The 23,228-nt window shown below is 54.2% G+C and overlaps 1 protein-coding gene across 1 annotated transcript in view; it reads right to left on the reverse strand.

Annotated features, from left to right (window-relative positions):
- Positions 1–793: 793 nt before the first annotated feature.
- The window catches only part of RET (ret proto-oncogene), a 52,889-nt gene continuing 30,454 nt past the window's right edge, over positions 794–23,228 (reverse strand). Inside the window, exons 6-20 of the mRNA XM_033208985.1 lie at positions 21,729–21,928; positions 19,547–19,805; positions 18,778–18,903; positions 18,040–18,150; positions 17,329–17,448; positions 16,261–16,517; positions 14,264–14,411; positions 12,493–12,600; positions 11,234–11,448; positions 10,812–10,934; positions 9,012–9,082; positions 7,286–7,423; positions 6,119–6,218; positions 4,396–4,543; positions 794–3,006 (exon numbers count right to left, since the gene is read on the reverse strand). Of these exons, the coding sequence (XP_033064876.1) occupies positions 2,849–3,006; positions 4,396–4,543; positions 6,119–6,218; positions 7,286–7,423; positions 9,012–9,082; positions 10,812–10,934; positions 11,234–11,448; positions 12,493–12,600; positions 14,264–14,411; positions 16,261–16,517; positions 17,329–17,448; positions 18,040–18,150; positions 18,778–18,903; positions 19,547–19,805; positions 21,729–21,928 (2,282 nt within the window). The 3' untranslated portion in view covers positions 794–2,848. The remainder of the gene's footprint in view (positions 3,007–4,395; positions 4,544–6,118; positions 6,219–7,285; positions 7,424–9,011; positions 9,083–10,811; positions 10,935–11,233; positions 11,449–12,492; positions 12,601–14,263; positions 14,412–16,260; positions 16,518–17,328; positions 17,449–18,039; positions 18,151–18,777; positions 18,904–19,546; positions 19,806–21,728; positions 21,929–23,228) is intronic.

A 23,228-nucleotide genomic window follows, 5' to 3' on the forward strand; every position in this document is an offset into this window, starting at 1 on the left:
AGGAGGAAGCCGTGAGCAGACACAGGCACCCACGGCTGGGAGGCGGGGCCTCATGGGCCTGGGGCAGGCACTGGCCAGGTGTGCAAAGGCCTGTGTGTACACCACCTGGCAAGGCATGCAAAGGCCCACGTGTACACACATGTATGCATGTGACACAGGCCCTTGCCATCTGATACAATGTAATCGCAGATGAGACTGATGTTGACAACAACTCCCATTTGCCCACTGACCCACCAGCTCCATGCCCAGCATGAGAAGCTCAGAGAATTCCTTGGAGAAGACATAAACAGAAGCAGTGAGTGTGTCAGGCTTCATGGTGGTCAGGATAGCATTTTCCCTCACACTTCTAATGGCCTTCCTCAGGACTCGGCATTTTATATTCTCTCACACACTCTAAGGCCAACTTCAAAAGATCAGCAACAAGCAAATTGCTAGAGAACCGTGAAGACCTAAACTCAATGCTGGCTGCTGCTTTGTTCTAGGGATCAACACCTTAAGGAAGGGATTCCTTGAACAGTGGAGTTAGCTGAGGTTTTCAGTTTCTATCAATGTGCCTATTCACATGCAAATGTACCAGATAAACCAGCGATATCACGGGAGCCCCTAGTCCTCGACCACTACTGATGCGTCAGTGGTTATCATGATAGAATTCTTTGTGACGTTTTAAATATTTAAAACGATAGATTTCTGATTTTGTAGTTTCCATACAATATTTAAAACATGAGAAACTACAAAATCAGAAATCTGTTTTCAACTAGAATGTTAAAAAGAAAAAAAAGGTTACACATTTTACGATACATGATTTTATTTACACAACTGATTTTCTTAGTCACCTTGATTACAAAAAAAGGAACACGGTCTGGTTTAATGACCTTTCATAAATAGATTTTACAAATTTTAATAACTGACAGATTGCTACTTAATACTCAGTAATACTTAATACTTAGTAACTTCTGCATATATGTGTATGAAAATTCCAATAGAGCTAATAAGGATGGGGACTTTTATAACTCAGGAATAGACAATTAGGTTATTGGTCAGGGATAAATTCCCCATCACTGGGTCAGCTGTTTAGACCTGGAGTTCTTACCCTCCTGAGAACAAACCTGTTGCAGCAATTCACACTTACTGTGTAGGCATTTTTAATAATTTGAGAGAGTTTATTCTTATTTCTGCATTTAGTAGGCTATCATTAAGCATATCTGAAAACCAAAAGTTTACCATGTCTATAGATATTTGTAAAAGAACTTATCACAGTGTATCTGAAAAACAGCCCAAATTAGAGCCAGGTTGGGTGTCCAACAAGCATTTTTCAAACTCTCCCTCTGGGTGTGTGCACACACACCATAACGCTCTATTACACACGCATCCAAGCCTTGGCCTCACAAAATGCCATAATTTTGCTGTTTTTGTGAAATGCATATATAAAATACAGTATTTGAATGAGACTATTTTAAGTCCTATCAGTGCTTTTAGTCTGAAGAGCAGGCAGTGTTTTGGTAATCCGACTCTTTCTGCGAAGTTACAGTGCTGACGACACAGCCAGGAGAGCTGCTGGGACTTCCCAGAAGCTGCCCCCACAAGACTGGAGGAGCGTTGTGCGTCTATGACCACAAACAAGCAATGAAGAATGACAAGAAGCTTATGAGTCATGGTCAGAATCTAAGAAACAGACATGTCTTGTAGCAGCATTAAATTACAAACACAGGAAGAACTGATCCATGGGCCTTTCACACAGGCTCTATAAGAGCCAAACACCATCTTTTTCACATCAGAATTGTAATCAGAGGTGTAGTAATCCTTTGTCATTGTCATTGCTACTTCTAACACAGCTAGTTAGCCTGCGCCTTTATGAGTAAGTTGATAAGATTCAAATTAAAGTGAGTACAAGCCCTATCTGCTCCTAACAGGTCAGAGGAGCCACTGCTTTTGCCTCTACTTGGCTATGGGGTGTGCTGCAGGCTGGTGGCAGGTGGGATTCACAGCAGCAAAGCCTTTGCTGTCAGCAGTCCTGGGACTCCAACAGCCCCCTTTCTTCACACTGTTCTCATCAGGGGTAGTGGTTGCTCGGTGCCGAACATATGAGGATGATGTGGTGGGCCCGGGAGACAAATGTGTCTTGTGAGCCCTCTTCCCTGATACCACCATCCACACAGCAAAGATGGCATCAAATCTCTCCATTGTGCTAAATCTAGGAATCATCTTAATCATGATGAAAACCAAATGTCTTCCTAAGAAAAGGTTGCATGATTTAAAAAAATCATTCTCAAGATCTCGAATGCTGAGCCCAGGCCCATCCTCGGGTCCCCTCTGCCCCTCCAGCCCTGGAGGGGCATTGACACTACCCCCAGGCCCTCCCAGGCTCTCATTCTGAACAAGGACAAATCATCTGGGCCAGCATTTTTCCTATTGCCTTTTGTGTGTGTGTGCTTCATGTTTAAACTTTTTTGCCTTGTTTGGCGGCAACCAGAAAAATCGAACAGTTCAGGTCCAATTTCGTACACCAGGTAGTAAGCAGTGGACCCACACATGTGAACACAGAACGTTGGCGGTCACTGATGGACACAGACCAATACCGGGCGCTGCTGGGCACTGAAGAGAAAGGAATGCTTAACCACTAAGACTCAGAGCTCTTATCCGGTGTGGCATGTCTGCTAGGAGGGAAAATCACCGGCTATCGGAAGTAAAACCACCTTGGAAGTTAAAACAAACTACCAAAAACGAGTCTGCTGCCTGGGAACTGAACATGGCTTGGCCAATGTGACGTTCACAAAGAAAGGGCCGGTAGACTTTCCATTCTCAGCATGTTTCTTCCCCTTGTGAGTTCATTACCTTTCACAAAGAAATGTTAACTATCAAACGTGTCCATTAATTTTGCCGCTGAGGGTGAAAGCATCCAGTTAGCATATACACTATCATTTGCATATCTTGGAAACCCAGTGTTAGTGCCATCAGCTCTCGTGAGTGGTACAGGACTCTCTCCAGGCCAGTTCGGGTCTGACATGCCTAAAAATGAAAACAGATCATTTGTTCTGCACTGAAGAACCAAAACTTCAAGTGCAGACAGTAAGGCCTTGGCAAAACTCCCTTTGATGTTCAAACCAAACTCATGGTTTCTGTGCCAATTATATTAATGGTTTTGTGCTTCAGGTTTCCAAAAACACTGTTATCGTTAAGGGAAATATCATGTGCTCTCTTGGTAAATGTAACTTAATAGACACTACCAATTTTGACTTTTATGAGCTTGAGACTCTCAAATCTGATGTATATTTGTCAAACTGCTTAACTTTTTCTAAGGCAGTGTAGGGCAACAGCACACTGCTACACTCAATGGCTTACTGCAGCGGGAACGTTCTATAAAACGTTCTCTAACATAAAGGAGGCACTCGTCTGTTGTCTTGAGCCTACAACGGAGAAGAGGACCTTCCAAATCGAGGGCGCACGCGGGCCAGCCTCATAGCATCGTCAGCACAAATGGAGTGTGGCACTAGACACAAAGCCAGTGAGGAGTCAGTGAGTCAGGAGGCATGCAAAAGGAACCGTCTCAGCTTGAAAAAATGCTTGAAACTCCAAGATTTCAAACAACCAATGATGAAGTTAGGAAACAGAAAAAAATTTCAAGTATTTAATTGAAGACAAAAGAAGGAGTTTTGGCAAGAACCATATTTACTGTCCATTGCAAGACCACAGCACCACAGACTATGTTCTTTCAAAAAGCAACTGCTCCGGCTTTAGCACTGACTTCATAAGTGACAACTGTCCTGAAGGTGGGTAAGGCAAAGGATGTGAAAACAGCAGTGGGGGTGTGTCCTCCCAGGGCCGGCCAGCTCCTGCAATCTCACTGCCCCGGATGGAGGACATGTAACTGGGACTGGGGCTGAGGCTTGGCCAGTGGCCGCTTGCCAGTCCCAGGTGGCCTCTGAGAGGCACCCGTCTGCCCAGGAGGGGTCTGGGGGAACCTGGCTGTGTTCCCAGTGCAGGGTGGGTGCTGCTGGCAGCTCCTTTCTCAACTGAATACCTCCCCAGATTTGTAAATTTATCCACGTAGTTAAAGTAGAAGTACTATGACTTGATTCCCACCCTAGAAATGCCTTATTCAGCCTGTTCTTGGTCTCCCCTGAGAGTTCTGCCCTGATCTGTTTTTTCCTCTACCATCCTAAGTTGCTGGGCGATATGGTAATTACACTTATTTTCACATCCTTTTAGAAAAACATAGTTGCAAAAATGCCTGAATGTAAACTGGATGCAAAGTCAGACATTTACAAATAAAAAGGTTCAGAGCAAGACTTTGGTTTTGTTCAGACGAGAAATATTTTTAAAAAGCATTACAGAGAGGAAGGATAGTGCAGAGGGGACAGCGGTGCTAGAATCTAGTAAATGCATGGGAAATTCTACCATAGAGTTTGTTTTCAATCCATGTGGAAGGGAGGGCTCGAGGGAGGGGGGCATTATTACAGTCCACCAGGGGTGTCTCCTCCTCTGAGAGGCCGTCGTCATAAAGCAGGGAGTCGGACGGAGTGGACGCCGCAAGGTCCAAGTAGTCCTGGAAGAGAGAGATGGCCGGTCACTCCACGCCATGCGCCACGACTAGACACAACTCAGGTCCCCCGCTGCCCTCAGGGCAGAGGCTCTGGCTGTGTCTCCACCTCACACCAATCTCCTGGCCTCTCCGAGACCAGGGCCAGGCTGCGCTAAGCTCCCAGGACTCCTGGCTAGCCTGGTCCTGCTCTGAGGTCCCCCTGGGTGTTGTCTATTCTGTCTCTTCCCCTGGAAAGTCACCTCCCTGGGGACAGAAATGTGCTCCCTCAGGGTCCTATCTCCAGGGCCTGGAGGGCAGCCCCGGGGGATGCCTCATTCAGCCGCCCCTGGCCCAACTCGGAGACAGGTGGCAGGGAACCGGCCTGCTGACAAACCCTTGGGCTCTGGGGGAGCCCACTGCAGCCACATGCCAGGATGCAGCCCCAGCCTGCAGGATGTTTTCCAGCTTTCCCCAAGGATCCCTGTCATCTAGAACATCACATCAGGGCTAAGACTTCTGAAATCTGACAGTGCTGTCAGGGTGCACATGACCCTGCTACAGGCACAGGCTCCCCAGCACGAGGGGCCACTTGCATCTGCTCCTTTCAATGCCCAGCTTGAATGTGCACAGAGGGGCCCAGTGTTTTCCTGGCTGTTTCTCAGCACTGTTCTAGGAAGGCCAGCACCAGTGATCACTTCTGTTTAGAACCACCCTGCATTCTCAGGACTTGGCGTTTTCATCCAAGCGAGACAGTGATGTGAAGTGTTCCTACGGGGTCCTAGGGCCTGCATCCTGCTATCCAAGTCTGAAGAAGTGACAATTCAGTAAATGTGCCAATGTTAAGACAAGGTCTGTGTGTAAACCTCGTGAGGACAGGGCTGTGCTGGTCTTGTTTATTTGGATTCCCAGCCTCTGAGACACAGTACGGGTCCTAGCAGCTGCCTGATGAAACTGGTTGAAAATGTGTAGAACTCACAAACTGTACTTCCAGGCATGCGGGCTGACTCTGGTCACCCCCCGATAAGCTTTGTTTTGCCTACATTTGGCTCTGGGAAATTTAAATGAATTGTTAACAATAAAAACTGGGAGACAACATAAACCTCGTAAAATTCAGAAGACCCGGTCCATTCCTGGCTCCTTTCTCTGCAGGCCACAGGTACTCCAGCAAGGAACCTTTTGGAGGGGCCTGGCTGTTTGCCACAGTCTCCACTGCTCCTTACTCACTGCCCTCCCCCAGCCGGGCTCCCCTCTGGGCATCTGAATTTTGGGCACTTGCTTCAACTCGACTTTCTCATTTTCCATTATGGAAAACAATTTTTTTGGCTTTGGAATATTTTCCTCCCATGCCTGTCTGTAGAGAGCTCTTCCTAAATGTCAAGAATTTTGGTTTCTTCATGACTTGAAAAGAAGCCCAAGCAGCCTGGCCTGAGAAGGGTTCAGTCTGCTGTCTGCACGCAGGGGAGAGCATGACTGTCTCTCTCTGCACAATCCCACTGTGGCCTCACACTGGGAACTCTGAGGGCTAAAACCACTGCCTGGGGTGAGGCTGGAGTCTCCCATGCCACTTTCAGCTTGTGGGAAATGGCCCCAGGCACTCACTCTGCTCTTAACCATCATCTTCTCCAGGTCTTTGCTGATGTCCGCAAACACTGGCCTTTTGTCTGGCTCCTGCTTCCAGCACTGCAGCATCAGGCGGTACCTGGTGGGAAAAGCAGACAGGCCAATGTGACCCAAGCAAGGCCAGGTCTCGGAAGGACAGCCCACCACAGTCACTGCACCCTGCCCTGCACCCTGGGCCCAGTGTGCTCTGTCTCCAACCCCAAAGCTATTTCTGCATCGCTGACATCTCCTCTGAGCCTTGCTGGGACTGGGGCAGGGCCTATCTGCAGGATCTCAGCCTGTGGGCCACTGTGCTCAGGTCTCCCAGAGCTGTGGTTCAGAATCCTATAGGCTTCCCTTCCCTCCAAGGGAGATTCATTTTTACTTCCCTTGCAAAGACACTGGTAAACAGCTCACTGGATATTATGCCTGCTCTGGCAGCTAAGTGATAAGTGCCAGTCCTTAAAACTCTTAAGAAGGATGAATTGACTGAGGGCTTTTAATTGTGGAGACAGACAAACAAGAACCTTTGGCAATCACACATCTGTCCTGCACCATCCTTGCTTGCCTGGGTGCCCAGGCAGACCGCAGTGCTCCAACTGGCCACCAGCTGGGGGCCCAGGGAGGCGGTGCCTGGCTTCTTGGCCCAGGATGCCCCCTCCACGCCCCACTCTATGGAATGCATGGACCAAGCATCTCTGCCTCTGGGCAGCCCTTTCTCATCTGTTTTTGGCCTGGTTTCTAAGACCATCTCTCCCGAGAATGTAAAGGCTTCAACCTCTCAGGTTGCAGCCCAGGCTGCCCCTGCCTGGCTCTGCACCTCCACTCAGGCACTCCTTAACAAGTGCCCCCTGGGCCATTTGGAATTACCAGCTCCTCCCCAAGTGTCGTGCTGGGACAGCTCTCAGCCCTCGAGCTTGTATTGCACCAGTCCCTGCTCTCGCTCATTTTTATAAGACCCCCTAGCAAGCCCACCAGCCCTCAGCAGGGTAGGACTCCCAGCATCTACGGCAACACCCAAGGATGGCTCTCTAACCTCTGCCCTGCCCACTCCCCACCCCCAACTTCTCCTGGTTTCTCCTGGGGCTGCTCTGGATGGGGAGGGAATGCACACAGGTGTCCCCTCCCTTCCCAAGTGAGGCTGGGCCAAAGCCGGTCCCCGCTCACATCTCCTCGCTGCAGTTATCTGGCCTCTCCATCCGGTGGCCGGTCTTCAGAAGGTTGAAGAGCCGCTCAGGAGGAATCCCAGGATAGGGGTTGCCCCCTAGGGTCACGATCTCCCACAGCAGGACACCGAAAGACCATCTGCAGAGAGTGAGAGGACCAGTGAGTGGCTCCACCTGGCCCTCACGGTACCCTCCGGGGGGCCCAGATGTCCATCCCCACCGCCAAGCACCTGCTGACCCTGTCGGCCCCAAGCACAGATGCCCACAGATGTCAGCCTGGGTCTGGCTGCTCAGATGGATGTAGTATGAAGGTGCGGAAGGGCTGCCTGCCTGCCTGGCCCCTACTCCATGAAGCTGAAGTCCCTGCCCAAGCCACTCCCATCGGAGCAGCCACACCCACAAGGGGCACATGAGGTCTGGCACTTAAAGGGGTGAGAATGCAGACCACCAGACTCAGAGTGCCTTGTATAGTTCTTTCACCATTTCTATGTGTTTGGAAAATTTCATAAAATCTTAGAAGGAAAAAAGCTATAGAAAAACATTTTAACTGTGAAGGAAAACTTGCTGTGCAATGGAAACCATATCATATCACAAAACAGCATCGCATGAGCCCATTTAGGGCAATAAAAAGCATACATGTGCACACCACAGAACACACCAGAGGGCAGCCAGAGGTCACTGTGTGGTGTGGTCCAGTGACATTCAGTCTCTTCTTTATGCTTTTCTCTGCCTTTTCCAACTAGCCTACACTCAGCTTATGTAATTGGGAAGCTGTTGTCCAAATGGTTGCTCACAGCCCACAGTATTTAAGATGCACGTGTTGGCTGGGTGTGGTGGCTCACGCCTGTAATCCCACCACTTTGGGAGGCTGAGGTGGGTGGATCATTTGAGGTCAGGATTCGAGACCAGCATGACCAACATGGTGAAACCCTGTCCCTACTAAAAAATACAAAAAAATGAGCCAGGAGAGGTGGCACGTGCCTGTAATCCCAGCTATTCAGGAGGCTGAGGCACAGGAATCGCTTGAACTCAGGAGGTGGAGGTTGCAGTGAGCCAGTATTGTGCTACTGCACTCCAACCTGGGTGACAGAGTGAGACCCTATCCTCCCACCAAAAAAAAAAAAAAAAAAAAAAGAGATGCACATCACACCTCTGCTGACTGTAGAACACTTTAGAGGCAAGAATCCTGTGTTTTGAAAGCCATCAGCTCTTGTCATTGGACCTGAATAATGGATTTTTGGCTTTCACGTTTGAGCAGTTTGGGGCACACCAATCTATAAACTCACACAAGGCCATCTTCAGGTGGAGTCCTCAGGCTCCACTTGTGGGTGAGGGCAAGTCACTGGGTGCGCTGCCTGAGCCCAAAGCCCTACTCAGGACCACAGGAGGGTAACTGCTGGGCTGGGCCTGTGAGTCACCAAGGGGCCCAGAGGGAGGCATGGGGCTGGCAAGGGCGGGGGAAGCTGGGTTACCGGCCACCTGCTCTGCTCTCATGCTCCACTGGAGCTTTCAGAACTGCAGCCCGGCCTGGCCCAGCCATTCGCCTCATGAATACATCATGAAGTGCCCTCAGTGAGAGGCTCATTGTGGAGGGCTGACACTGCAGACAGGTGCTCAGGGCCAGTGCCATTCCCTGGACAAACTGCATGGATGGGCGTCATGGCCCGACTACACGTATAAGGGTGTTTCTGTAACCCCCACCCCAAGAGAGCAACACCCACACTTACACATCACTTTGGGTGGTGTAGATATGATCAAAAAGGGACTCAATTGCCATCCATTTAACTGGAATCCGACCCTAAAGAGGGGATGGAAGAAAGACATTTAAGTTACTCTGACGCTCTAGGAAGGAGGGGTGAAGGAGAAGGCCAGGCCCTATCCCTGAGCTTTCAGCAGCCAGAGTGCTGTAGACACTCCTGGGCACAGAGCTGGCCACACACAGCTTTGAAGGGGCCGGAGCTCCAGCCTGAACCGCCTGGGGATTGCTGAGATGCTGGCGGGAGTCAGCTGCCCGCCCACAGCCACACAGGGCCAGTTTGTCACACGACACAGGCCTGCTGGTGGTGTAGAGCAGTGCTTCCCTATGCATGGGCCTGGAACTCCTCCAGCAAGATCTCTCCTAGGGTTCTGAGGGCCAATGTATTTGGGAAACCAACATCTAGCATTTCCATGTTGGGCACTTTGCCAGCAGCTACCACACTGAAGGAGCCTTGAGGGCAGGGATTTGTCTGTGTGCCTTCAGGGAGGCTGTTTTTTCTCTCTTACTGTATTGCAGGGTGCTTTTAGTATCTCTGAATGAGTGCCCCCAGCCTCCTACATCCCTCATCATGCTGGGGTCTGACCTAACAAATCCTTTCCAGGGTAACTTGAGAAACAGCTTCTCCACAGACAAGCCTGAAGGTGCAAGTCCATTTTTAAAATGTGTGCCTTAGGTTGTATCACAACATTACTGTCACTTCTTTTACTTAAACACATTAGGGATTTATGTCCTTAGTGCACTGTGGCTGTCTTGGTAGCAGTGTGTGACAGTGCAGCCTGCACACCTTGTGGAGGAATGCCTTCAGCTTCTCTCCCTGGAGGACCAGTACATCAACAGGAAGGCTGTGTCCACACATACCACAGAGCCCGGGCCAACGCCTACCCCTTCCCCTGCAGCAGTTCTGAGATCTGCTGTCACAAGGGAAACCCCAGAAGAAACTGAACAGCTCACAACCCCTGGCAACACAAATGACTTTTCCAGACCCCTCAGAGCAAAGCTGAATCACAGGAAGTTGCCTTTTGTGTGTGTGTGTTTTTTCTTCTTCTTTTTTGAGCAGGGTCTGCTCTGAACGTCTGGGTAGCATGGCCTTTGAGTAGCCCCCTGAACTTGACCTGCCTGGGCTGCCACTGGGAGGCTGCAGGAGAGGGGCTGACGTGGGCGGAAAAACTAAGAAGGCCAAGGCAGTTGTCCTGGGACTAGGACCACGGTAGGGAACCAGGTGTCCTCAAGGGTGCCCACTGCCTGTTTCATAGCCTTGGACAAAGCTGGGCTGCGTTTCTGGAACCTGTCCAGGGGGTTCCTATGCCTCTAAACTCACCTAGCCCAGCATCCAAGGCCCTTGTGCAGGAGAAGCCTCACTTGTAAAGCAATACATTTCTTTCTGCAAAGAATGACGATCCTGCTAATTTCATCCCACCCTTCTTTGAGGAAAGAGCTAAGGTCACATCAGAACGGTGACCTTTATTCTGCAGAAGAGGACTGTTAGTTCCGCAGCATGAGGTGGCCTCTGAAAAGTGTGGCAAGGGCCTCAGTCAGTGCTGCAGGGGGTGCCCTCGAGGCCCTGGAGGAGAAGGACATGCCAGAGGCTGAGCGGAGTTCTAACTGGGTCCTTGGGGACCCAGGGTCAGAAAGATTTGGGGTGAGGGCTATAAAAAACTTAGAGTTCCACAAATCTTCGGTATCTTTCCTAGGTGTCCCAAGGGCACTGCCCGCCCTGTGGTGCAGCTGGGATCTCCGGGAGCCCCGCCTCACCCCCAGGACTGGGCACCTTGCTCCTCTTCACGTAGGAATCCTCTTCATAAACATCTCGGGACAGGCCGAAATCCGAAATCTTCATCTTCCGCCCCTCAGCTACCAGGATGTTTCTGGCTGCCAAGTCCCGATGAACGAGCTGCGAGGAAAAACAGCACAAGTCCTCAGGCCATGGCCCGGCAGCAGCAGTCACTGGCTCAGCCTGGTTTGACCAGCAGAGGGGTAGGGTGTGGCCCGGGTAGCGGCCTGGTGAGACCTGGGCCGGGGGTGTGGCATGGCAGGGGCGTGGTGGGGTCAGGGTGTGGCATGGCAGGGGCGTGGCGGGTTAGAGCGTGGCATGGTGGGGGCGTGGCAGGCCAGGATGTGGGTGGCAGGGACATGGTGAGTCAGGGTGTGGCCTGACCGGGGCCAGCTGGGTGCACAGCCATATGCACGCACCTTCATCTCGGCCAGGTACTGCATCCCCCGTGAGATCTGCCAGGCAAATGAGATGAGGTCGCCCATGGTGAGGGCCCGCTCATCTGGGTGGTCCAGGGAGCTGGAGTTGCGGCTGCCTCCACTGCCCAGGTAGCCGGGCCCCACCTTGCGGCTCTCACGGAGGAAGCCCCGCAGGGAGCCGTACTTGGCGTACTCCACAATGAGGAGGAGCGGGCCTGGGGGTAGAGAAAGGCGGCCCTGGGCGTGCGGGTCAGGCAGCTCCGGTCTTTCGGGAGCCGGAGTGGGAGGCTGCAGGACCCCCAGGCCCAGCCACCCAACAAGTAAGGGGGCAGACACAGCCCTGCCTCAGGCAGTACAGCTGCAGCTCCGTGGAGACCAAAGACCTTGAAGTCTCAGTTCTCTCTTGAACCACTTGCTCTCTGCCTCCTGCTGCTCGTGTGGGCGCCTCCTTCTAGAGTTGCCTGAGGCAGGCGACACTGCCCTGGGAGGCACCCCTCCCTGATGCTAGGACCCCATGCCTTTTTGCCTCCTGGGTCCTGCCCCAGTGCAGGCTGGGGGTGCTGATGGAGGCAGAGACCTGCGCAGATGCAAGGGTTCCCGCCTGGCGCTGGGCTCTGCACGCAGCCTGCTCCCTGTTCCCGCCTGTCCTGCCCCAGGCCCAGCCTCCAACTCTACTGGTGCTGACCAGAGTGCCTACTGCACGCTCCCGGTGTTTCCCTAGCCCTCTCGCACACACCCGCACATGCATGCTGGGAAGCCCCTGAGCAGCACGGTGGTTTGGAAAACCAACAAACCAGGCTGGTCTCCTGGATCTTTATCTGAGAAATGGTGACAAAGCTCCTGTCACGCAGGGTGGGGTTGGGGTCACCTGAGGTCACAGCACACCTAGTGCCCTGTGGTACCCAGGGTACCCTAGTACCCAGGATGCACTGTCCATTCCTAGAGCTCCCTGCACCGCGGGCTCAGCCCGGAACTGGGTGAGGACACATGGCAATGTCACACCAGAGACCTCTGAGTAGCCCTCTGGGCCCAGGGAGTGCCGCTAGCACGGGGCCCCTCTGATGGGAAGTGCCCACTAAGCCCGCGGACTCAGCTAGACACAAGCTCCAGGCTGGGGCCTGAGCCAGGCTTTCAGAAAGAGGGAGAATAGGAAACAGGGCAGGAGCAGTCGGGAAAGGGAGAAAGAGGGAGAAGAGGGCTGTATGGAGCCCCCAGCCTGGGTGCTGTGGTTGCCCACCTCACCCTGCAGCTCGCCTTACCATCCTGGCTGCAGGCACCATACAATTTGATGACATGTGGGTGGTTGACCTGCTTCAGGAGGTTGAACTCTGACAGCAGGTCTCGCAGCTCACTCGGGGAGGCGTTCTCTGAAACGCAGCACAGAGCAGGTTGCAAACGATCCCTCCGGGAAGCCCCTTCCATGACCACACCGGTCAGGATGGACCAGCATTGCCTTGCCCAAGTTCAGACAGAGAGGCCTGCAAGGACGATGCTGCTTGAGGCTTCTCCCAGCCTTTGGGGTCAGTGGACAGGGGCTTCATCCGCCCTGAGGAAGAAGCACCCTGAGGAGCCAGCATCCACACATGTCAGATCTTTCCCCAGTGTCCCAGGGCTGGGCCACCTGTGTATGTGGCATTATGTTCCTGTAGTCATCTTTAGAAGACAGTGGTCCACAGAAATCCCCCTCCTTAATCCTTCTGGAAAGGTGAGGGGACTCCCCCAGGTACCCACGCCGATTTGTGGGAAGAGGCCCTGGAGAAGCTGGAGAGCCATGAAAGAGGTCCACACACTGCGACCAGGCTCCCCGTTTCCCACTCCCATCTGAGATGGCCAGCCTGGAGCCTAGGCATCTCCCGTGCTGCTGATGTATCCATCACGCATGCATGTCAGCAGCTCAAACTCCGTTAGTTACCAAGAAGACCCACATTAGCACCTGAGATAAAGCAGTGTTACCAGTGCACTGAACACCTGACATTCTGGCTTACTCTTAATGAACAGCATGATTCCCCAGAGAGTCTAACTGTAGAGGCATGATGGAAAGAGGACGAGGCACCACAGGGGTGGCCTGCTCAGCACATGCGTCCCGAGGGTGGCTAGTGCTGTCCTGGAATGCCCAGCAGGTGCTTGGGCCTGAAGGTATTCCAAGAGTCAGAGCACATGGCTAAGCCATCCCTCCCAGGTCAGCTGTCCCACTGCCCAGCTGTGCCGTGCCACCTCCTCTGTCCTGAAGGATTGTCTGGAAGGGAGAGGACAGTTGGGAGTTGGGGCCCCAGGACCCCTTGGATCAGATGTGGGTGGCCTGGGGCTGTGCATGGCTGAAGGAAATCCAAGGGTCTCCCCGTACCCCTGGAGAGTCCAGGGTTTTACTGGCTTGGAGGTGAACCCAGTCTGAGGGGCTGGGTAGGCATCTGGAAGCACCCTGTGCTATGCAGCCCCCAACTACTGCAAATAATTCTTGTGTACACCAACTACTCTCTCTCACTGCCATTCAGCCTGGCTGTCCACAGGGCTGGGGCCTGGCCACAGAAGAGGGGGCCACTCAGTACAGTCACCAGCCTCAGACATGCATGCCTGTGTGGGTAAGTGCATGTGCCCATCAAGAGCCAAACTTGTGGCTTGACTGGGCATGCAGGCGAGATAGGCCCATGGGGGTCTCTTGAGATTGAGGGCCAGTCCTTACTGGTGGTCTCTTCACCAGGACCCCAGGAGACACTGGGCTGAGAGGAATGAATGGGGTAGACTGGAGTGAAGACAGCTATCAGCTCAAAACCAAAGGGCTTTTTAAATGTTTAAAGCTTAGATCTTCAGTGGCACTGGCACAGCAGCACCTCTAGAGCCTTCCAGGGAGAACAAAGTCCTCGCTCTGCTTCTCTAGGCCCAAGTGGCCCATGGGAGGGGTCCCCCAACTGCAGCCGCTCTAAAACAGCAATGGGGGCTCTTTGGGGTCCCATGCTGGGCAGGAGGGGCCTCACTCCACCCCCTCGCCCCAGAAACTCCCCCAGGTGCACTGTGCCTGTGCCTGGCAGGTACCTTTCAGCATCTTCACGGCTACTGTGGTATACCCTGCTCTGCCTTTCAGACGGAAGGCCGTTGCCTTGACCACTTTTCCAAATTCACCTTCTCCTAGAGTTTTTCCAAGAACCAAGTTCTTCCGAGGGAATTCCCACTTTGGATCCTCCTATGTTGGAAATGAGGGAAGTGGGAGAAGAGGGGAGAAAAGTGTAAGGATGACAGGGGAGGAAGAAGGCAAGACCCTTAAAGGAGCCCCCATGGACAAGTTCCAATGTGCAGAGAACCAGCTGTCATCTGAGCCAGAGGCAATGCTGCCTGTCTCTGTCCAGGGCAGGACCCCACAGCCAGGCCCCTGAGAGCTGCTACATGACAGGTATGGTCACAGCATGGCTTGGACTCAGTACTCTGACCGTCTCTGGCTCTTGGTCTACTGTCTCCCCGACCCCTGCCCCAGGACTAAATGAGCACTGGCCCAGCCCAGGACCTCCGGCTACAGTGGAAGTGTCCAGGGCAACTTCTCTACATAGCCATCCCTGCAAAGAAAGGCGCCACCATGTTCTGCCTCCAAGTGTGGAACCACTGCTCCTCCAGGGCTGCCACCTGCCCTCACGCACCCATTTACTCTGCCTGCTGGCACCACCACCCTGCCCTCCCATCAAAGTTCTATCCACACATCGGGCCCACTTGGGACTGCTTTGGATGCCTTCCCAGACCCCCACCCCCAGTGCTTGAACTCTGACCAGGGAGGCCAAAGCCTGCCAGGATCCAGGAACCCTCCCCTGATGTGCCAGCTATGGGCATCTGTCACCCGAGGTCTCCTGTTCCTGGGCTGTCCTGGTCTGGCCCCATGTTCCCTGGGAAGCCACAGTCAAGGTCAATGTCAACATCGCCATGGCTTCCCTGCGGCTGTCACCTCCACAGCTGGCACTGGAAACCTGTTTACCACACTCCAGAGACTGCAGTAAGCACATGAGGGCGACATCAACCTGATCCTCTCAAAAACTGAGGTTGAGTCACGGGTCCAAGACTTGGTGCTGATGAGTGTGACTCTGGAGCTGATTGGGGTTAGGGTGGTGGTCTCTGCCAGCAGCAGCCCAGACCAGGGCGGCCTTCCTGGGCAGCCTCGCACAAACCCGCTGGGTTTATGAAGGACTCTGGAGGCTCATCCTAGAGCCCTGCCGTGAGAGTAAGCTGTGGCCAGGCCAGGACGGGGACCACCAACTAGGAAAGCTGGTGGGGAAGCGGCAGTGGCCACATCTGGGAAGGCCTTCTTGGCCCACACCCTTACCGAGGGCTGGGTGTTGCCTGAACGGAGGCTCCAGGGCCAAGGCCTTAGGCTGAGCTGTGCTGTGGGATGTGGCCCCTCCCAGGAATCCCAGGTCACCTCCCAGCCTGAGATGGGAACTGCCAGGGCCCTGTGGCCACTGGGTGCTCAGCTTCCTCCCTGGAGGCTCCTGCTGAGGAGGTATTCATGCCACCATAAGCTGCATGGCTCACCGTTCACTCACACCCTTGGCTCTGAGCCTCTTTTCCTCCCAGAACGAGGCTTGGCTTCCAGCGCCCTGGACAGTGCTAGTGGGGACACTGAAGGGGCAGGCCACCACCAGAAGAGGGCAGAAGCACCACACAGCAGGCCTGGCCGGGACAGGGAGGCTCCAGGGTGCTCAGCACAGCCTGAGAGGCTCTGAGCAGCACACGCAGACCTGCAGGCCAGGCACCCCAGAGAGGCACCCCCCTCTGATTTCAGTGTCCCTCCGTCCACACTGCTGCTCCCCTGCCCGATGCTGCGACCCTGACCACTGCCTCTCACCCGGATGGGAACAGCACCTCATCATAGTCCCACCCCACAGACTGTCCCCACACAGCACCCTACGGAAATAGGGGCAGAGCATGGGCCTCATCTGCCCAGCGTTGGCAGTCCCTCACGGGATGGCCTCCTCTCCCCAGCTGGCCTCCCTCCCTGCAAGGCATCTGGGGAGGGCAGGCGGTCTTCCCTGCCCCATGGGGACCCTCACCGGGATCTTGAAGGCATCCACAGAGACCTGGTTCTCCATGGAGTCGAGCGAGGGCCGGCGGGCGCCGGAAGAGGAGTAGCTGACCGGGAAGGCCTGGGCGGGCCTCCGAAAGGTCATCTCAGCTGAGGGGATGGGTGGCTTGTGGGCAAACTTGTGGTAGCGGTGGATGCAGAAGGCAGACAGCAGCACGGAAACGATGAAGGAGAAGAGGACGGCGGCTGCAATCACCGTGCGGCACAGCTCGTCGCACAGTGGATCTGTGGGTGGGGACGGTGTGAGGCTCCGGGCCCAGAGGCTCGGCACCACTGGGTACAGACTGCGCATGCTCCACCGCATGGCTCTCCAGGCAACCGTGTTTGCACCAGCGGGGAAGTGGCCGTGAAGGTGTGGGAAGGCCTGAGAACACCCCATTGGGCATGGGTACTGCCATTTACTGCCCCCTCCTAGACTACTATTGCCCTCTTACAGATGGTGACAGAGGCTCAGAGAGGCTGAGCAGCCTGCCAAGGTCACACAGCAGAGGCTATGCTCACTACACCAGCTGGCACTGGAGGGCTGGCAGGGGAGGTCAAAATTTTCCTCTGTTCCAAATGTCTTTGGCATTTTCTTTATGAAAATGCTAAGTGGCTCATGACATAGAGCTATATCATACCGGAAAACTCAATACCAGAAACGTGTCCCTGTGCTCAGGCAGAACCGCATCCCTGAGTGTAGTCAGTGTGGCTGTGCCACCCACCATACCTGTTGACCTTGAAATGTGTTCCTGGGTGGGTCCCAGATGCATGGTCACAGGGACAGTGACTTGTCAGCCTGACAAGTTGTTTGGTGGAAGAACTGCTTTTCTGGCCTGTTTATCATAGAACTTAGGGCCAGAGGACACTTTATAGGGGCCCTGGCCCCTCTCCTGGGTTGCACCAGTGGAGTAACAGAGGCCCAGAGGGAGGGAGGGAAGTCTCATGGGGCCCACTCGCCTCCCAGCAATTTCCTCCCTTGTTGGGACCTTAGATGTGCTGTTGAGACCTCCATGGGCCCAGGAGGTGGTGGTGGTCCTGGCTGCCACCCACTCACCCTGGATGTCTTCGGGCTCGCAGAAGCACTTCTCCTCCTCAGGGAAGCAGTTGCAGGTGCCATAGCCAGCTTTAATCCCCCGGGGCTCCCCGGGCTCATGCCCGCCGACAATGCTGCCCCCTGAGGGCAGATGTAGCCCACTCAGCCCCCTGGGGTGCCTGACCACTGCAGGCCCCCATATTTCGAGGGCAGTGTCCCAAGGAGCCCCCTCCCCAACTGGTGTCGCAAGCATAGGCCCAGGGAGGCCAGGCGCCCAGCAGCTTGGCTCAGTCGGGCAGGGTTCGGTCACAGTGCCTTTCTGAAGCCATGGGTGAAGCCAGGCCCCCTCCTAACATTTCATCTGAACAAATGACTCTGCCTCCAAAACTGGAGCCTGGTGGCCTGACCAGCACATTGCAGGGGCCCTTGTCTAGCTCAGGGCCACACTTTCCCTGTCAGTGTCCCTACTGACCATTCTCTGCTTCTGAAATCTGTGTGTGCCAATTTCTGGGGCCTCAGCAGGGACCTGGACAGTCTGTGTGTCCCTGCCTTCCCCCGTCCCTGACCCTCCCTGCTCCCTCCCCATGGCCAGGGTGACGCTGAAATGCACAGGAGGCTCAGCTTGATGCATAAAACTGACAGCCCTGGCAACTCTGGCTGAAGTGCATGTGGGATCCAGGTTTCCCCTACTATCTCCTACCTGTTCCCATGCCCTCATTAAACCCTGCTTACGGAGGCAGTCCTGGGGGCAAATGTTGATGTCTTGGGTCTCCACGACATCGCAGTGGCCATCGGGGCAAGTCTTGGTGCTGGGAGAGCAGGTGGAGAAGTTCCTGGTGATCCCTGCACAGGACACACAGCAGTCTGTCACCCACGTGGGAGCCCCACCACACGCCCCCACCACCTCCTAGGCCAATCCTGTCCCTCCAGGGAGGAGTAAATGGAGCCCTGAGCAGGGAAACACCACACACAGAGCCTTGCCAGCGGAAGCATCCTGGGGTGCTACAGCTTATGGGAGAGGTGGTATGAGGGGTTCCTCACACAGGTGGCCCTTAGAGCAAAGAGGCCGGGACACTCTCAGGGCTGCACAGTGAGGGCCCCTCATGGTGGTGGGCACATCCAGGCTGGCCTCTGGCTGATGCAGACAACGAGTCCCCTGCCCACACTACATCCCCTGGCCGAGGACTTCCCAGAAAAGGCCATTCTGTCCCCAGCACATCCCAACTTTGGTTCAGACCTTCCCAAGTCCAGAGTGACTCCAGCCTGGGGACCATTTGCTGTATTCACAAGCCCTCTCCCCAGCCCTGCACTGCTGCCCACTATGCTGGCATCGTGAGCCACGTGGGGGATGAGGTGCCAGAAGCAGACCTGGAGCAGGGAGAGCCACCCCAGGCTGGCAGGGCCACAGGACCCCGTTTCTACCGGCGCCGTTGCCCCTGCAGGCCTCCCTCGGGCGTTTCCAGGACCCACCTTTGCCATCTCCTTGCCTCCACTCACACCTGCCCGTTGGGGAGCCCAGGCCGCCACACTCCTCACACTCTGGCCGGCTCTTGCTGACTGCACAGGACAGGGGGCAGCCCGCCTCCTCGGCCACATCTGCAGGTGGCAGACAAGCAGGGTCACAGGGGGCTGGCCTGGGTCCAGCGCCCAGCCAGTGCCCAAGGACAGGGAACAGTACCAGCTGAGCTGCCCCACAGATGGAGCCCAAGGGGACTGGAGTGGCAGACCCAGGGCAGCAAAGCCAGTGCCAGGAGCACAGGGCACAGGGCAGGGTATAGGACATCATGGTCACAAAGCGGGGGTCACCTGGGCTGGGGTAAGTACAGGAGGAAGGATGTGAGGGCAGCCAGATTCGGCCAACGACGCTGAGGACGCCCTGTGGGACCTGCATTTCAGATACACAATGAATGGCATGAATGGCAGCTGCTCAGCATGTTCCTAAGAGGGCATGGATGGGCCTGGAGGTGTGTCTTTCAAGAAGCTGCAAAGGTTGCATGGAACACACCTATACCAAAAAACTGCTTGTTGTTTACCCAAAATTCAAATTTAACCAAGGTCCTGTATGGTATCTGGAAGGGAAAACCATTTATTGCTGGGTCACTCAGGGTAAAGCTGGTCCATGCCTTCCCCACTCCCCAGCTAAGCCTTGCACCTGTACTGTTTTTCTCAAAGGGCAGCAGGCCCAGGCTCCGGAAGCCCCCAGGTCTCCAACCCATTCCTTCCTGGAGCAGGCACTCACACGACCCCTCCACCGTGACAAGCAGCTGGGCCTGGGCCTGCCTGGAGGTCTGATGGTCGGTGGCCACCACCATGTAGTGAAGCTCAGCACACTTGGGCCGTCGCAGGGCCTTGGTGTCGTTCACAAACAGGATCCCCGAGGTGTCCTCAGCCGAGGTGACCACCCCTAGCGTGCTGCAGTTGGCGCCGGAGGAATGCAGCTCATACTGGACATTGATGCCACTGAACGCCTGGCAGTTTTCCACACAGACTTTCCCGATCTAGGGGGGCACAGGGGAACACTTTAACCAGGCCGCTGGACCGGCCTGCAGTGGCCTGAGGGTAGAGGTTCCCACACAGCCTGAGTTCTGGAACAGCCCCCAACTGAACCTGGAGACAGCAGCCCCCCTGAGCGCCCTGTCCTCCATCCCCTCAGCGCCTGCAGACCCACCCACCTGTCCCGGCCCTGCCCTGCCCAGTTCCACTCAGGCCACATGTCACCCGCTGCCTCTGTTCCTGGGAGCTGGAGGTCAAAGCAACCCAGGGCCTCCAGGTTCAGTTTGGTGGCAGGAAAAGCCCCAGGCAGGCCCTGACTTAACCCTTGATTCTCCTTTTCTCCCTCACTCAGACACCAAGGCCCCCAGAATGTCTCCCACGCTCCTCCCCAGCTGCTCCCAGCTGCCCCAGCAGCGCTCTGGGGAGCCCTTGCTCCTCCCTCAGTGCACAGGGTTTAGAGGTCCACCCTGCCCTGGTGTCCCCTGGTCAGAGCACTGAACCCCAGCCACAACACTCGGGAGCACGGTTGCCCCAGCCCATGCAGGACCAAGGGGCCTCCCTGTGACTTTGACTAGAGCCCCTGGGAAAGAGGGGCCTCTTCTCCTGGGGATGCCAGGTCCTGGAGCCAGGCAGCTGAATTCTTTCAGCCTCATGGCAACTCTTGTGGTTGCCTGAAACCAAGAGTTCCACAGATGGTGAGACAGGGGCCAGCCAGAGTAGGGCCGGGCTCTCCCAGGCCCATGTGACCACAGCAAAAACCAGCCTCCTGGGCCTCCTCACTTTCCCCTACAAAGCCCACTTCCAAATTCTCTTGTGACTCTCCAAATTGTCCAGGGTTCCTGTCCCTAATTCACAGCTTTACAAACTGGGGAGAGGGGTGAGACCACAGTGAGGCTGAGGCTGGACTGGGATTCAGGCCCTCGTTGTTCCTGAGCCTGACGGAGGGCAGGTGACTCACCTCCAGCAAAACCTGCTCCTGCCCCGCCCCCGTGAGACCCCCAGGTCCCTCTGCCTTGTCGCCCCTCCGTCTCTGATCCCTCTCCTATTAAAGACCAAGGGGATGGTCGGGGAGCTTGGATATGTCCAAGGGTGGGCTCCCTTGTGGGCTGGACACAGGTGGCTGACAGGAGCTGATGTGGGCACAGAACCACCTGAAAGAACTGGCCAATGGCCCTCTGAAGAGGAGGCGCTGCGGGCTGCTCTGCGAGGGAGAGCGGCATGTGAGACCATGCATGCTGCAGTTTCAGGTCAACTTAATAAGCGCTTACGAGAAACATCCCAGAAAGAACGCCATGACGTGCAACACTGGTATCTACGGGCAGAAGGGATCACGCCTCATGCCTCATCTTCTTTAATGAGTATTTATTACTTTTATGTTTTCTCTTTCTAATCATTATTTTCCAAAGACAAATATAAATGTACGCTTTTTAGCAAACCTAGTTACAAAAGGTAAAAAGTGGAAGCGTTTTCTGCCTCCCCCTGGGGGCATTGACTGTGGACAGCACTATGATCTCTGCACACTTGCAGATCCGCGTCAGGGAAGATCTGCTTTTGCACAAAGGGAGTCACGTGGGACCAACATCTCTGCAAGCCACTCTCACTTACCAATTTACCAGGAAGATTTTTCCAAGTCACCATATATGTAGATTTACCCAGTACTGCTCTTGCATTTTTGAAAAAACATTTTAAAGATACCAAGAATGGAAAGGGGGAAAAAAGAGAGGCCCAAGGAGCCCCTAGCCTTGCCCACTGTGAGCTCTGCCAGACCTCTTCTGCGCACCCAGCTGTACCTCCTGGCCCTGGGTTCAGGACTCCACCCAGTCTACTCTGTGCTGGTTGGGCCAAGAGGCAGTGTCACCTGCCTCCCTGTGCCCCCATGTCCCTTGGCCCTTCAGTCTTCCCCAGACGGGCAGTGGGTGTGGGCTCACCTGGGCAAATCGACGAGCCCTCCTACTCACAGAGAGGGAGTAGCTACTGGGCAGGTGCAGGCTGACCGGCAGCACCGACACGTTGAAGTGGAGCAAGAGGACGCCCGTTCCTGGGCCCTGGAAGTCCGAGTCATTGACCAGCACAGCCAGCTGCATGGTGCGGTTCTCCGAGATGGAGAGGTTCCGATTGAGAACCAGCCCTGCAGGTGGGGGCACAACAATGACCACCGAGCTGCTCTGGCTGCTTCCTCATATGTAGCACGCCTCTTCTCAGACACAGCCCTGCACACACACTGGTGCAAACATGCACTTTCACATGTACAGTGCCATGTGACCAGCCTGGGGCTGGTCCTAAGTTAGCACCAATGTTCAAATGTTGGGATTTGCTGAACTGAAAGTCCAGGGAACCCTTCTCAGTTTGAGGCAGCCTGTGTGTGTGTGCATGTGCATGCACTGTATGAGGTGTCTGTGTGTATGATACGCTTGTGTGGTAGGCGTGTATGTGGTATGTGTAGGTGTGTAGTATGCATGTGTGTGGTGTCTGTGCATAGGGTATTTGTGCCTGTATGTATGGGGTGTTTGTGTATAGAGTTGTAAACTAAAACTAAAATCTTAAGTCCCCAGACCAACTGAATAGATCCCCTCTTGGCCAAGAGGACACCACAAAAACCTTAAAAACAGAATTCCGGGCCATGACAGGAAGGCAGGGTGGACTTGCCTTATTAGGCCCTCTTCCTTCTGGAGTTTGGACACGACTGACCGTCATTAACATTAAAACAGAGATCATAAGACTGACAGAACAGACTCTTTGTGGCAGTAAGATACCAAATTATAAACAGGACCTAAGGCCATGCCAGGCAAGGGTTAAGTAACACCCTACAAACCGTAACATTGGTTTTCTTTTTTGAGACAGAGTCTTGCTCTGTTGCATCTCATTGCAGCCTCAACCGCCCAGGCTCCAGCCATCCTCCCACCTCAGCCTCCCAGGTTCCTGGAATCCAGGCGTGTGCCACCACGCCTGGCTAATTTTTCGTATTTTTTTGTAGAGACGGTTTCACCATGTTGCCCAGGCTGGTCTTGAACTCCTGGACTCAAACAATCCATCTGCTTCAGTCTCCCTCAAGTGCTGGGATTATAGGTGTGAGCCACTATGCCTGGCCCATAAAATCTTGTTAAAAACCATTTTTTTTTTTTATTACCCAGGTATAACGCGGTTTACTTTCCATCCTGACCCTGTAGAGCATCACGCAACACATAGCAGCCCTCGTTAACATTCCTTTGTACTGACCTGAAGTCTTTAGGCAAAGCTTAACTCTTTCAACCAACTGTAAATTAAAGAATCTCTGCATGTACCGCTAACCTGTAAGCCACTGCTTTAAGATACCCTGCATTTTGGGGTCAGACCAATGCATACCTTCCAAATGTTGATTTATGTCCTTGCTTATAACTCCTGTCTCCCTAAAATGTATAAAAGCAAACTGTAACCCCACCACCTTGGAC

This window comes from Trachypithecus francoisi, unplaced genomic scaffold (assembly GCF_009764315.1).
Source record: "Trachypithecus francoisi isolate TF-2019V2 unplaced genomic scaffold, Tfra_2.0 Lachesis_group9, whole genome shotgun sequence".
In the NCBI taxonomy this organism is placed as follows: Eukaryota; Metazoa; Chordata; class Mammalia; order Primates; family Cercopithecidae; genus Trachypithecus; species Trachypithecus francoisi.